Raw genomic sequence first — 16,866 nt, 5'->3', positions numbered from 1 at the left:
TGCAAACCACCCTAATTCTTTGAGGTTCATTTTTCACAAACTTGATCTTGTAACCAAATCTCACTGCATAGTTGTTAATAGACTCCCTACAATCCTTTGCCCCTGCAAAGGTCATACCTAGAGCAAAGTATCCTTACTCTCCCTTAGCAGCACTGTCAACCACAAGATCATGCATCACAACCTCATCATAAGTATCTGACTGGTTATCAGTATACGTGCTAGAGTCATCTTCACTTCCCCCTAGGTCAGCTAGTATACCAGTATCTATACCTTCATCACCTCTATCCTGCCCTTCTACCCTAGCCTCTCCTGTCTCTACTTCATCTGTAACAGAGTGAATCCCCTCCCCATCTATCTCAATCTCAACACCATGTGTATTCTCTAATTCATCATTAGCATTAGCATTTTCCTCAACAAACAAAGATAAAAGCGTAGTAGGGGGCATGGGATCATCATTATGGTCAGCAAACAACATTATTTCTTCTTCTCCTAGACATTCAAAATAATCAAATACCTTAAGACAATGCGCTGAGTCCCTAAGTAGCACTAAGCCAACCTCAATGTCATAATCTTCATCTAGAGCGTATACTTAGTTAGGTTTACTGTCATAACACTTAGCGAATTCATCAAATATGCGCTCATAAGTCATTTTGTCTATGTTATCATTGATTTCCTCATAATTATACCTAGTGCTGCCACGGTTCAACCGGGACCGGCGGGCCAACCCTGAACCGGCCCGAAAGTCAACGGTCCGGGCCCGAACCGTTGACCACGGGCCGGTTTCGGGACCGGCCCGCCAAGGAGCTCGGTCCGGTTACGGTTCAAGGGGAGAGCGGCCCGCCGGGCCGGCCCGCCGGTTCGGCCCTGAACCGCCGGGCCCGGCCAATTTTTTATTTTTTTTTAAATTTTATATTCAAATCCTAATAATTTTAACTAAATGTAGTTTCACTATTTATAGTGTACTACACATGGTAGAGAATCCTACATTTTTCAATGTGGGATAATGTAGCTTCACTATTTATAGTGTACTACACATGGTAGAGAATCCTACAATTTTCAATGTGGGATAATGTAGCTTCACTATTTATAGTGTACTACATATGGTAGAGAATCCTACATTTTTCAATGTGGGATAATGTAGCTTCACTATCTATAATGTACTACGCATTATAAAGAATCCTACATTTTTCAATGTGGGATCACTCAATCTAACTTATAAATATATAACTTATATTCATGTAATAACTTATAACTTCTAAATATATAACTTATAAATATGTAACTTATAACTTATAAGGTCGAGGGATCAATTAGTTAGTTTACTTATTCAATTTTAAAGATTATGTAATTTGTATCCTTGTAATATTTTTTTGGTACATAGAATAAATTCAATAAAGATATCTATTTTTATGAATTCATTTGAATTTTTGGTTCTCAATGTGTTAATTATTTTTCCTTTACTTTATTTCAATTCAATTGTCATTTGAAAAAAAAGATGACATAAAAAATATTATTATATTATTAAGATTTTTAAGTTGAGTAAATTTGAAAATTATTTTACTTGGTAACTTGAGTAATTTCAAGCTTTAAAAAACAAAACATATATTTAAAAATTATATATTTATATGACAATAGTATATAAGTTATTAAGTAATTTAAGACTTTAAGTTGAGTAATTTTAACATTTTAAGTTTTTAACATCATAATTTATAAAACTATATAGTATAAGTTGAGTAATTTTAATATTTTTTTCAACATTTGTAAAGTAAAAACTATTACATGAATATAAGTTATAAGTTACAAGTTATATTTTTATAAGTTATAAGTTATATATTACATGAATATAAATTATATATTTGTAAGTTAGGTTGAGTGATCCCACATTGAAAAATGTTGTATTCTTTACAATGTGTAGTACACTATAGATAGTGAAGCTACATTAAGTTAAAATTATCCCACATTGAAAAATGTAGGATTCTCTACCATGTGTAGTACACTATAAATAGTGAAGCTATAAGTTAGGTGGAGTGATCCCACATTGAAAAATGTTGTATTCTTTACAATGTGTAGTACACTATAGATAGTGAAGCTACATTAAGTTAAAATTATCCCACATTGAAAAATGTAGGATTCTCTACCATGTGTAGTACACTATAAATAGTGAAGCTACATTATCCCACATTGAAAAATGTAGGATTCTCTACCATGTGTAGTACACTATAAATAGTGAAGCTACATTTAGTTGAAATTAACACAAATCATTTAATTTCATTAAAAAAAAGTGAAAAATTGTGAAAAACCGGGAACCGCCGGTTTTTGGCCCTGAACCGCCGGTTTTCGGCCCGGCCCGGAACCGCCGGTTCAGGGTCCGAAAACCGGCCCTTTATATTTCCTCCGGGCCGGTTCCGGTTCGCCGGATTCTCGACCCTGAACCGCCGGTTCAGGCCCGGAACCGGCGGTTCCTGAACCGGCGGCAACACTAATTATACCCATCAAAAACCAATTTTCCCGATTCAGCATCTTTCGTCCATGAACCAGAAAAATTAAAAACAAAAGTAACAGGCTTCGACATGCTGCAACGAATACAATAACAAAACACAAAGTATTACACAGTTATCGACATGCTGCGAAAAAATCAATTTTATCCTCAATGTTAGGGCTTAACACTTACCTTCGTCGATATACGATCGGTGAAAGTAGCTATGGAGGAGATTATATTCGCCTTCGTACCCTAAAATCCCTCTGAAACCTTTTTCTCCTTCTTCCATTCGGATTTTGCAGCGAGTGATGAGGGAGACGATTCGTATGCAATGCCTCTAACTAACCCGCGCAAATATTAATGGTGACCCCCACGAATTTTTTTTATATTACAAACGGAGTTAACGCTCCGTTAGAGTGAGGGGCCAATTTGACAAAAATTTTAGACTATAGGGGTTTAGTTGACACACCCCTGCCCATAGGGTGTTAATAGCTACAGGGGCCTCTACGTTAGGGGCCAAATTGATACTTAACCCTTTTTAAAATACTCATTTTGCTTTTAGTAAAGATAAAAGTAGTCACCCCATGTAAACATCAGCCGCTGTTACTAGAATTTGTGTCAACGTTGCAAAATATACATTTATGAGAGTGAGAATCAATAATTGTCCACCAACATTATTTCAATAATTTGCAATCAATTTTAACTATTCGGATGGAATTAACGTACAATAACATGATCTCTTTCTTATCTTCACTTTCGCTATTCATTTCTATCTGAAATTCTTCTTCCTTCGCCGCAACATTGAGCTTCTATCTTTCTCTTTGTAAATCTTTGATTTCACAAGTATGTCGCTGTCAACATCCTTTTCTTCAAAATACTTCAGTTCAAGATCTAGAATTATGAGATGAAAATGTAGATCTAAGAAGATTTGTAACGCATGGACCAAATTCGTATTATGCATTCCAATATCTATCATATAAGTTGGTCAACGCAGCCATTAGCACCACCCATAATAGGTGTATGTGCCCAGAACATGAATTTATTGGCGAAAATTCCCAATGGTACCCATATAGGAATCGTCGGTGAAGATCCCCAATGATATCATTTTCAAATCATTGTAGAATCGGTTCTATCATATAAGTTAAATTCATAAGATTTGAATTTATGTTGTCATTAATTATTTTATAAGATTTTTACTTGTATTTGTAGTTGAATTTGTTGTAAAATATGAATAAAATGTTATTTTCGAATTTGTGTTATTTCAAATAATTAGTGTTATTTTGTGTTATTTCACACTTATTGTGCAAGCACATTGGATGAATGCACGAATATTCCATTTTGCATTATTCGTCCCAAGGTCTGTTCTTGCCAATTATTGGAACCAATGGTACAAATTAAAATGCCATATTCAAACCATTCGTCCCAATTGTTGTCGTGTCAAATATTGAGACGAATCACACCATTCATGCTAATCTCTTTAACGCTTGTGTTGGCACAAGTAGGTCATTATAGACGAATCACATCAGCTCAAAATTTCCAGATCAGGAACTTCACACAAAAACCCCAGACAATAGCCTCACAATGGCTTTACATGGGTAAACAGTATGACAAATAAATCTTACGAAACCTTGAGCATGCCCGATATCATTAGATCTAACCTCTTATTCTTCTTTATTAATTCATTATTATACCCTAATCACATCATATAATACCAAGATTCCATGTTAAAATAATTATATAGCTCAAATATAATTTATCACATAATAATGTTTAGCCTATTAGGCTATCCATATAATTAAAACAATAAAAACAATAGTAATAATAATTACAAGAAATAAATAAATAAGAAGACTTACAAAATAGAAGCTTTTATTGCAAAATACACCACTTCACGCACAAATATTTTACAATGGAGAGAGCAGAGAGAAAGGAAAAACTACGGGAGAAAGAGAATGCCTTCTCCTCTTCCATTTACAATTATTTATAGCACTATTTTTAGTGCTTAATATTTTACAAAAGTCAAACTAAAAATTATTACATCTTTAGAAAATTAAAATTTTCTAAAGGTATTATCATACCACATCTCTGATAGCTCCAAAAACATGATCCATTGAATCATCATTAGGATCTTGGGCATCTTGAAAATCATTATGACTCGCATTAGCCATTGAAGTATCAGACTTTGCAGATTTCTGCGACATTGCTTCATCATCATCAAATTTTGATAGCAAATGTTTTTTCATTTCTTCAATATAGGTTTCAATCATTTTCTCCTTTGATATAACTTCTGATTGCATTTTTAACTTTCTTGAAATATAATCAAATGGAGAAGTTGATTCTTTTCCGAGTCTCAATTTAACTTGTTTCTCGTATTCTGAAATTGTTTCTTTTATTTTAATCACGGTATCAATACCATGTGGATTATTGGTTTTGGGATTTTCTCTGATCATCTTATCCCAAAATCTTGAATGAGATATCCTCTTAATACAAGGGACTCTCTCTTCATTAAAACCAAAATTTGGAGTCCATCTCCAAATCCATGGAATAGAGAATTCAACAAAGAAGTATGAAGAAGATATTCCTTCTATATAAAAATCCTTATCTTCATTCTCTAAAATTTTTGGTGAAATTTTCACTCATTTATCAAAATCTTTTTTAAACTCTTCTGGCAAAATATTTACACAAGTACCAAAATATTGCCATCATTTAATAAACCATATTGGAATATCATGTTTATAGGCTTCTGAGCAAATTTTTAAATACCGAGAATGCTTTCGTTTATTGTTTTCATATAATAAAACCTTATCAAAAGCATCAATATAATCCCAATAATTATATTTAACAGGACTATTACTAGACGGATAAGAAAACTCTTTAATCCTCTGTGGAGATATTCCCCATTCTTCCAAGGGTATAATTTTCTTAATAATAATCTTACAAAAGTTATAAACTTCAGGTTGCCCACTAGAAAAATGTGAAATTTCACACCCATTATTAATGAGTATATTCTCATAATATAATCTTGGTTTATAAACCCGGGATGCATAAGATGCATTTTCCATGTATCTTTCCATTAAGGTCCATGGATCACCATTTCATGTCTTTTTCTTCAAGAAGAAATATAACTTCTTGTTTTTTATTCATAATAAAGGCAGAAATAATTTCTTCATTTTCATTTCCTACTATAGAGGAAAAAGATGTAAGGGTATTACCCTGTGAATTTTGGCTTGAATTATTACCCCATTTTTGTTTCTTATATTCAAGAAATTCTTGATACTCCTTGTCATTTGTCAAGTCCGAGTAAAAATAAAATCTGGGGGAGTTACGATGGTGACACCTCACATTGTCGTGATCTATGTATGTTGTCGCAGAGAAGTGCCAATTTCCTGTTAAGGATTCAACGACCTAGCATACCAACGTATCGATCAAACGCATTGAACATAGAAAACTAACCAAGTAAAAATAAATGAAAATAAACACTAAAAACAAACAATTACCTAGCTAAAATTGTTCTCGATAGAAGTACCAAATTTGACTCAACTCAAAATACTATTGAATTGACTCGCAATCGTACGAGATCAATTGCAAAACACTAAGCTAACTCAAGTCGTATTTAAAAAAAAAAAGACAATCACTTGTGTTACATGTATATAGAGAATAATAATATCCTAAATGCACTAAATAAAGATTAAATATGTCACTCCTCATCCAATTATAACACTTAATTAAATAAAGTAGATAAATTAATTAGGCGTTAAATAAAAAACAAATAAATTAAAGTGGTAAATATGAGGTTATAAACTATGAGTCAAAGCATACCAATCTAACAATTTTTAACAAGTGGAAATAATTCGATTGAAATCTAAAGCCTAGGCGATTAATTAAATTAATTAAGCATTATAAATTCAAGCAACAAATTCGAGGGCTTATAGAATAATTAATAAAGAGAAAATGAAAAGCATTAATAGAATAAAATGTAGAACTTACATCCAATCAATTCTGAAATCAATCCGTAAGATAACGATGATCTCTGTCTAATCTATCTCTCTTTCTTTTTCTTTTTCCTATCTAATCTAATCTCTAGAATGAAAGTGCAGAGAAAACAAAAATGTGAAAAATTCGATTGGCGGCTGATTTTGAAGTCTAATCTATATAAGGCATAGGAAAAAAGAGTTACAGACACCAGTTAGAACATCCATATATAATGCTAAAACGCTCTAATTAAGGCTCTAATTATTTTATTTTTATTTCATTCCAATTTATCTTTTCAATTTTTAATTAAAATTATCACATTACATTAATTAAAATAAAATATACTCCCTCTGTCCCGCCATAAGCGAGGCGTTTCTTTTTGGCATAAAATTTAAGGAGTTGATGTTTAAGGCTGTGTTTGATAGATCGCAAATTCTCCTGTGCGGCGGTCGCACAGGAGTGCGACGGGTTGACCCGGCCCAAACCCGCCCTCCTGACCCGGAACCCGCCCAAACCCGAAACCCGCCCAAACTCCTAATTATTACATTTGTGTATAGCAATTGTTACTTTTCATAAACATAATATATACATTTGTTCATATAAATGTATATTGATATGTATAATGTTTTATATTGAATGAAGGTAAATATTTATATTAATATAAGTATACATTTGTGCGACCAAATGTATATTTCACCTATTAGGGTTTAGTGTGCACGCTTAGGGTTTAGTTTTCACCTATTAGGGTTTAGTGTTCACGCTTAGGGTTTAGTTTTCACCTATTAGGGTTTAGAAAATATAATACTATATATTAAATGAAGGAAAATAGCTATATTTATATAAGTATACATTTGTGCGAACAAATGTATATGTCATGCTTATTAAAAGTAACAATTGTTATACACAAATGTAATAATTAGGAGTTTGGGCGGGTTCCGGGTTTGGGCGGGTTCCGGGTCAGGAGGGCGGGTTTGGGCCGGGTCAACCCGTCGCACTCCTGTGCGACCGTCGCACAGGAGACCAGCCCTTGATAGATAGCTTAAGATTATTAGATATTGATTATTTTTTGTTTATAGGTTGAGATTGTTAGTGATTCTTCTTGTTTGGTATCTTTTATATAATCACACGATAGCATAATAGTGCGGTTAGGCCACGTAAACAGTATTAGCTTAGGTATCCAGCGTTGTAATCGAGTTTGGTAGCCTAAGAACATACCATGGACGGCCCGCGAAAATGCAAAGGCCCGGACCAAAAGTTAGTGTTCACGCCAGATTAAGCATCGCTTCCAGGTTTGAAGATGCGTGCTTTGTATCAGAGAAATCGCAAAATGGTTCTAGGGTTTTTATATATCTGCGTATCTATTTAAATCGTCGATTGTGTTCATTTGTTCACCCATCTCAGAGTTTTCCGTAGTGATACATTCATGGGTATAATCTGTTTTGGTTCACATCGAAAACCGAATGATGAATTAATTTGGATTTCTCCATTGATCGAGTTTCTATTTCCTCGGACGAATTTGCTTTATTGCTTATAAAAAATTGTGTTGTACTCTAACACAAGGATTTTCGAAAATGGAAGGAGTGGTTTAGACGACAGATTACATCCATCGATGACTATTTTGTTGTAGCATAGGATCTAATTTGGCTATAAATTATGCAGAATATGCCTTCATCCTAAAATGCTCATCTGTGTGTTTTGCGGAGATTAATTCCATAATTTTTTCATAGAGATAGATAGGATTATAGCTTTATCAATTTCAAGTGTACTTTGTACCAGTATTTTACATCTGGGTTTTTTTTATAAATATAGCACGTTATCCTTACTTGCCGAAAGTTATATCTTGATTCGAGTTGTTGCACCTTGTTTTTTGATCACACACTTTTTTCTCTGTTTTGGTAGCTAAACAACCAGCGGAGCCACTACTCTCAAACGGCAGCAACTGCAATATACGAAACAGAGTGATTAGTAACATACCAGTAGCAGGCTAGTACATTGAATCTGGTTTGTTGTTGCTTGTGAGGCTCTAATAAAGCATATTCACTGCAATCGTTTCTTAAATATAACATAACTTATATACTAATACTCTGCAAATAAAACGATATGATTTATTTTATTGAGTATGTGTGATTAATGATACGCATGACATAACAATAAGAAAAAATGTTATATGTAACGGCGGGATGTGAGAACCGAAATGAGAACAACATTTGGTAATTTTGTGGTATGTTGTTGTGTAACCGAATGATGAACTAGTGTTTGTTTGCTTCTTGGTTTCATTTTCTAGAAGTATATCATGTGAATATTACTCCATCAGAATATTTAACATATTTTTAGATAGTATTTGATTCAGTCTGTTATTGTTAAATACTCCCTCCGTCCCACTTCAATTGGCACACTGGACTTTTTTGTTTGTCCCACTTCAATTGACACTTTTCTAAAAAAATATGTGGTCCCTACTTTTTCTACTCACATAAAATAAGTGGACCCTACCTACTTTACACTCTTAACCCTTTATTCTTAATCTATGTGCCCAACTCAAAAGTGTCAATTGAAATGGGACGGAGGGAGTAACACTTGCTGTGCTGTGGTTAAATTGATTCTTCTTGGCAAAATAAAAAATTGATCCAAGTGATGCAGTGATTTATTCAATATCAACAACTATTTATTGTACTTTGCATATTCTTGAAACTCCTTTGTTTTATGATTTAAATGTCTGGAAGAGAACGCCCACGTGTGTGCGATATCTTGTACTTGCTACTGCAAGAAATATTACGGCGCCATATTCTACAGTTAGCTATCGTCATTGCCTATTTTACTAAGTTTTTTTTTTAAAGTGGGTCTAGGGCACTAAAGTATGAGATGATAAGTAGAATGCCAGACCAAATAAAACATTTAGATCGTATGATAGGTATGAATGATATCAATTGCATCTCGAACCTCCATATGGACCGTAATACGTTTGGGCGTTTGGGCCGCATATTACGGGACATGAGGGGTTTAGTTGGGGGTCATTATGTCATTGTAGAAGAACAAGTAGCTATATTCTTGTCTATCTTGGCACATCACAAAAAAAAAACAAGGTTGTTAGATTTGATTTTTGGAGGTCCGGGCAAACCATATCTCATCACATACATGAGGTTTTAGGAGCAGTTTTGCGATTACATGAAATTTTTATAGCTAAACCAGAGGTTGTGCCTGATGACTGCATAGATCTGCGGTGACAATGGTTTAAGGTAGGTAGAAATGACTTACAGTAATGTTAATATAAGGGTATGTTCCTGAATATTGTTAATTCTAACTTGTTGTTAACTTTATCTTGTACTTAGGGTTGTCTAGGGGCCTTAGATGACACCTATGTTAATGCGGCAGTGAGCAGTAGTGTCAAAGCACGGTATAGGACAAGAAAGGGGCAAATTTCGACAACTGTGTTGGGTGTATGTGATCGAAATTTGAAATTCATTTACGTTTTCTCCGGTTGGGAAGGTTCTGCCGCGGACTCTAGGATATTAAGAGATGCCCTAAACCGACCACATGGTTTTAAGGTTCCGAAGGGTTATACTCAAGCTAAAACTCTTTATACTTGTGACCTACATACATTCTTGTTAATTGTGGGGTTTTATGTCAATATTTGTCTGAAAATATCTTTTGTATTTTGTTTGTTGGGATTTCACTAGGAAATTATTATTTGTGTGACAATGGTTACACAAATAGTGATGGTTTTCTAACGCCTTACAAGGGTGTTAGATACCACCTGAAAGAGGGGGGTCCCACTGCTGCCAGGCCACAAACCAAAGAAGAGCTTTTTAATTTGAGACATAATAAGGCACGTAACATGATAGAGAGAGCCTTCAGAATTATGAAGATGAGGTGGGGCATTCTCCGATCTACCACATTCTATCCAATTAAAATCCAGAATAGGCTTATAATGACAACATTTTTAATTAATAATTTCATTCGCACGGAAATGCCAATCGATCCAATAGAGGAGCAATTTGATGCGAAGGCACATGCTAATTTTTCTGGAGTTGAAGTAGAACCGAATGAATTTATTGACACGGTTGAGTCTTCTCCTCAATGGAATGCCGCGAGGGATGCATTGGCAGAGGAGATGTGGCTCCAATATGTGAATGCTCATTAGGTGAAAATTGAATTACTTCTTATTTCTAATGAAAAGTTAATTGTGTTATGTTCGTATTGAATTAATTGTGATAATAGTCAATTGTGCTATGTCCTTACTAAATTCACTGTGTTATGTTGTTATTTTAATGATATTTTTTTCATTAACTGATATAATTTAATTTTGTTAATATAGAGTTGATTGTTGGTCTGGTGCTTTTATATTATTTCGAATTGTACTATCGAGTTAAGTTAACTGCTATCAGGAAGTTAATGTTGTTCTTTTTGAATCTTATTGATGTTGTGCACATATGATCTGAAAACATCTAATTTTGTTGGCCTAGCGGCGATTATTGAGTTGTCGTTTATATATTGTCTTGAATTACAAACAATAAATTAAATTGAATTGAATTAAGTACATGGTTGATTATGTTAAGTCAGGCTGTTTCTAGCATCTTAGTCATTTTATGATGTATCCATTGTTACCATTTTCCATTTAGTCAAATCTCATTTTTCTCTAATGTTATGAATTCCTAAAAATCAAGTACTTGTTAGTACCTATCAAACTAAGATGTTTCTTTTCTGGCCAATTTCTTTTTTATTTTGGGAATAGTAACTATTATTATTATTATTACTCCATCAAAATAACTCGTGATTAATGTTATGTTCACTTTTAATTTTGATTAGCTATAACACAAATTCGGTATTAAATAAGTTATAGATATGTATATATACAATTTTTTTTTTTTTTGTGAAAAAAAGAATCTTGATGGGAAAACGACCTCATCATAAATCAATTATATATACAGTACAAACAATATCACAATAGGAAAAAAAATTGTAAATACCTAAACTCATCAAAACCTCATGAGAAATCCATCCTTAAGCGTTAAAAATGAAAAAAAAAAATCATGAGCAAAAAAACCTTGATGGAAAAACTGTTAGGTCCTGAGGGTCTCGAATAGGTGTATGGGGGGGGGAATACACTTATGGGCTATTTTTAACAAATCCTCAATCAGAGGGATTTCAGTCAGAGATCAAAACGAAACTTTACATGCAAACAAAGACGCCTGTTTTACTGAAATCAGTTTTGACCAAACAGGGTTGACGACTGATACTGAAAGCTCTTCAGTAAATAGTTATCAGTTAAGTTGCTGGAACTTAACTGATGCAAGTAAGGGCTTCAGTCGAGTTTGCTAAAACAGAGATGATAACACTCTTCCTGAGTACTATCAGAAGATAGATCAGTCAGACTGATATCATACGCAGCGGAAATTAAACTTAGGTGGAGCACGTTGTTGGTTATTCGGTTTCTCTTTGCAGTTAATCAGTATTCAGTTTATCAATTGAAATAACACAAGTAAGAACGTAAAGCTGAAAACTATAAACAACACATAGACTTTTACGTGGTTTAGAAAAACTCTTTCCTACATCCACGGTTGGTTGATCAGACCAACAATCCACTCCGCAAGTGCTTAACAGGTGCACTGCAAACCAAACCGTGTGCTTGATGGGTGCACACAACCGTACCATTGAAGAAAACCCTTCTTCAGGACCCACGCTTCACTCGCGTCGGATTTCTCTGCTCAACACAACCCGTGCTAAGACTTCTCACTCAGAGTCAGAGTACCTTCCTGAACTCCGAATCACTCAAACACTCTTTTGGGGAGGAGGTTTGAACGAGTGCCAACTATACTTACAAAGAACAAGTTCTTTGAAGCAAGTTTGACCTTTGGCTTCTGGGTAAACAGAGGTTTGCCTAAGGTCTAAGAGAATGTGTGTAATCAGCAGTGACTGATTTTGGCTTTGGAATTCTCTTCTTCGATTCAAGCTTTAGGGAGATTAAGCTTTAGGCTGAGTAGCAATTTCGGCAGAGCTTCAGCTTATGTCGTTGAATCGGTGAAGGTTGAAGTGATCCTCGAGCGCTATTTGTAGGAGAACTCTTGAATAGATCCGTTGGCGTAGATCGTCCTCAAGATTTCTTCCGTTGGAGAGCAATTCGAATTTGGGCTGAGGCTTCAATCTTCGAGGTTCCTTGTCTAGGTGGAAACGGCTCTCTTTGATGGACAAGAGATGTGACGTCTCTGAAAAGTAACCACTTGATAGGAATGACCTCTGCAGAGATAAGATCCCAAGATCTCTGCATTTAATGCGGCTGTACTTTGTGAGTACGTGGCTTCCTCTGAACGTTGGAAGATCAGTCCGAGGAGGAATATTCAACTGATACTTGACTTTAGTATCAGTCCATTGCGCGCATTAAGTAATCAGTCTTCAACTGATACTTCAGTTGGTATCTGTAGTCTTCAGTCTTCAGTCCTTCGTTCTTCAGTCTTCAGTCTTCAGTCTTCGACACCGCAAACTAAACTAGAAACGAACTCTAACACTTGAGTTCAAAGTAATTCTAGTCTATTACAATTAAGTCCTATGAATTTTGGTATCATCAAAACAAGGATTAGGATATTCCACAAGGTTCCCAACAAAAACATCATCATAAACAATCATAAACAATATTAGCTCCCCATTGGTGTTCTGTCTGTTGTGCAGGTCCAAACCTCTTCATGTTTTGTTGGGCATGGGAGCATAAAAGTTGGTATCGATGTTTTCTTGCTGGGCATCCACATTTGGCAATGGCAATGGCAATAACTCTCCATTTACATATGGATTATTCATCAACTGTTGCTCAATTGGGGCCACGATTCCATCCAGATTATACGACTGAAAATAGCTAAGCCTGAGATCGGATTCTTGCAGCAAATCTTGAACAGAGAAGTCGGTGTTGATCATGTTTTGTTCAGGATTTTCTGGGACTATTGAAGCATTTTCGATCATTTCTTGATTGGTAACAAGAGCAGCTTCCCTATTCGCTTGCAAAGGACTCTTCCTATTATTTATCACCCTCGAAGATTTCGCATACACACGGCATAGAACCCAATCATCCAACCTCATGTCATCTGCACTCGTCTTCTTGCGTGTAACTCCATTAACCCTAAATTCATGCATTTTCCAGACAGTCTTCTGACCGTTGGGAGGCTTTCCTTCGTAAAACTCCAATGCCCTTCTGAATCCCAAGATTACAGCTCCAACAATCACTGGTTTATCAGCACCCGTAGTCTTCTAATAACCCGAGTCCGCAGCTCGATCCGGCCGCTCTCCGTTTGGATACTTCTGAACCCTTGACGTGAAGAAATACCATTCGTTATCTACAAGTTTTGGATTGTTCGCTGTTAAGTCCCTAGGGTTGACTTGTTTGATAAAAAGTTTCATTAATTTGAGCGGGGATATATAGGCTTGTTATCGATTTTCTTCTGCAAGTATTCCACAATCAGCTCCTTGTCCATCGGCAGGAAACGAAACCCTGGCGGGGTACCTGTTCCTCATCGGAACAGCTGCCAGAATTTGTTGATCTTCAGACTCTGCCAAGATGTATATATACAAATTTATGAAGAGGTGGTGAAATTATACTTTTATCAGAAATTTTAAAATTTGCTAGCTCCATCTACACAAATTCTTCAACTCTAGTCCACTTAATTTGAATTTTACAATTGATATGTACGTCCGCCAAAATTTTTATATGGAGAGGCCAAATAGTGATCCTAAATATAGTACAAGTGATTTTCGATAGGGGGTTTTAACTTATACCAATGATACAATTTTTTTCAATCTGAAACAATGAAAATTTTAAGCAACACTTATATAGAAAATCAAATATTGGTGTCAACATTCTGATATGCGAAACAAATCTAAAACACAAAGTGATTCAAACTATGGAATTTAACTTATTAATGGTTGCATAGATTTTTGCAATCCAACACAAGGAAAAATGAAAGTCTATATAAATATATAGACCAATATATTCAAAACATTGGCTACATACTGAAATGCCAACTATAGGCAATTGACATAAGTCTTTATAACTTAAGGCAAATTCAGTTTCATAAAATTCCAAAAACAACTACATCCTAACCATAATCATAGACTTGGCTAAATTCAAACAACGTGCAAAAAAAAGTCTAGAACATGTTCCAGAACATCCAAAGATTATAGGGAAGTTACTGCAATATTCGATGCATTACAAATACTCCATGGTCGGCAGTCAGTAGATCCATTGTATTTGTACTTCTCCTCGAGTAGGTAGTGGACGTACTCCGACTTCCACTCTTCCGATAGACTAGTGAACACATCAAGACGCTCCACTTCTTTGGCAAGCAAATTGGTGATCTCGAACTTTGCTTTGAGAGACAAACCCTGGATTGAGCTCAATTGTGCGAAGACCTCATTTTTCGCCTTGGAAATGTCAAAGTCATAGCCAATTCTACTTGCAATGGACTCAAGTCTTTTGTCAATTTTGCGGTTGATCTCGGCCAACATCTCGTACATTCTTTCTCTTCTTGCTCGGTACACAAATTTCAACCTCGGGCCTATGATTTTGGCTCACACTGTCATCAACATCGGCGTTCTCAAACATATCATCCAACGACATATGGTAGTCACCATCAACTTGTGGTTGACTAAGATAGATGTTGCGATACATGTCATGTGCAGCCTCCATAAGTCTTCTGCGACGTCTTCCGTTGCCCTGTCCTTCCCAAATATTTCAGTCCACTGTTCTAGGTAGGGCCAGATCTTGTGACGCATTGTACGTGCGTTGCCATCACACTATAATGTAATTCAACTTCTTAGAAAGAATGTACACAACGAATTCATTATGTTAAAAAGAAACAATTCACAACCTTGACGATTTGGTCCCATTGCTCGTCGTTACAATCGACAATATACGTGCCATTCAAGTTGAAGCCCAAATTAAAGAAAAATCGAGGGCTGCTTAATTAAGTTAATTCTAGAGTTAATTGCCCTTATTATTTCTATTTAAGGAAATGTAGCACTTTCATTGAGACGACTCTAAAAGGAATACGCATCACTTTCGGTGTGATGAAAGGAGTAATAACTAAAATAAAAGTACAATAATTTAATTATGGCTCGATCGGATAAAATAGTGTCCAAATGTGCTCGATTAAATCTAAGTTGAGGATATTGTGAATTTGGAGGTTGCAAAGGGAGGATTATCAAGCCAAATATTGTCGAAATTCACAAAATCAATGTTGAGTCAACAATCATCGAGAGGGGTACCACCATGACGAGATGCAGCCGAGCTACTCGAGGCCCGGCCATGACGGCGTGAGGCACGACACAATGGGGTGAGGGGACACGATGTGGGCGGGGGCGGGGACGAGAGCAGGGGAACACGATGGGGACGGGGCGTGAGGACACGACGAGGAGGGGGCACGACAGGGGCGGGAGGGACATGACGGGAAGGAGGGACACGACGGTCGTGTCCACAACGACGCTATCGTGTCTATGATGGCAACCCCCATCGTGTCCTCGATCGAAGGCACGACGGGCCACGGTGGAGGCCACGACGGGCGACGGGGAAAGGGAAGGCAACAAGGGCAAGGCACGCCCACGACGGGGGTGAGGCCCGGCTACGGTGGCGCGAGCATGGCACAATGGGGCGAGGGGGACACGACGAGGGCGGGGGTAGGGAAGGGGGCGGCACGACGTGAAGCTGACGATGAGGGCACGATCATGCCCACGATCGCCGCCATCATGAGCAGAGATCATGGGCACGATCGTGCCCTCGTCGCCGGTTTCACGTCGTGCCTCCCATCATGGGCTCGATGGAGTCGTCTTCCTTACCTCCATCGAGCCCTTAAGAACTCAAGCTTTATCCCAACCAACAATGTCTAAACCCAAACTATAAATTTCAAATTTTCAAGCAAAAAACCTTCAATTTTTGAAATTTTTTCAACAAATATCAACAAACTCAAGCTATATATCAACTAAACATGATTCTCATAGCATTATAATACATATATGTGCATTTAACTAAGAATTTAAGCTTCATTTTTGAAGAAAAATGGAATAGGCGAAAACTAGGGCTCAGCAGAGGAATAGTATGTGTGGAACCCTCCTCGTCGCCGACACCGATGCCGACTCGTCGCTGTTCCGATTGCCCATTTCGCCGGACACGATGGCTTCTTCAACCCTTTTTTTTTGCTTTTATTTAATGATATAAGGGTATTTTAGTCTTTTAATTCATTTTGGTGTACAAAAGAGTGAATTTTAAATTGAGGTTATTAAACACTACAGTTTTAAAGTGAAATTTAAAAACTTAAAACGCATTAAATTTTATAAAATATCTTAATAAAAAATATAAATTGTTATAGTTATTGATTATCTAACTCAATAAAAGCTTACAATCAATATGTTTGTTTCTGGACATTACAAAGTATACATTTATA

At 36.0% G+C, this 16,866-nt stretch overlaps 1 protein-coding gene across 1 annotated transcript; it reads right to left on the bottom strand.

Annotated features, from left to right (window-relative positions):
- Positions 1–13,123: 13,123 nt before the first annotated feature.
- Positions 13,124–14,944, bottom strand: LOC130998345 (NAC domain-containing protein 26-like). The gene is made up of 3 exons (XM_057923771.1): positions 14,647–14,944; positions 13,935–13,980; positions 13,124–13,625 (listed from the first exon to the last, which is right to left on the bottom strand). The coding sequence occupies exons 1-3, from the start codon at positions 14,942–14,944 to the stop codon at positions 13,124–13,126; spliced, it is 846 nt and encodes a 281-aa protein (XP_057779754.1).
- Positions 14,945–16,866: the final 1,922 nt, after the last annotated feature.

Source organism: Salvia miltiorrhiza, chromosome 8 (assembly GCF_028751815.1).
Source record: "Salvia miltiorrhiza cultivar Shanhuang (shh) chromosome 8, IMPLAD_Smil_shh, whole genome shotgun sequence".
Classification (NCBI taxonomy): domain Eukaryota; kingdom Viridiplantae; phylum Streptophyta; class Magnoliopsida; order Lamiales; family Lamiaceae; genus Salvia; species Salvia miltiorrhiza.
This window is presented reverse-complemented; position numbering and strand designations above follow the sequence as displayed.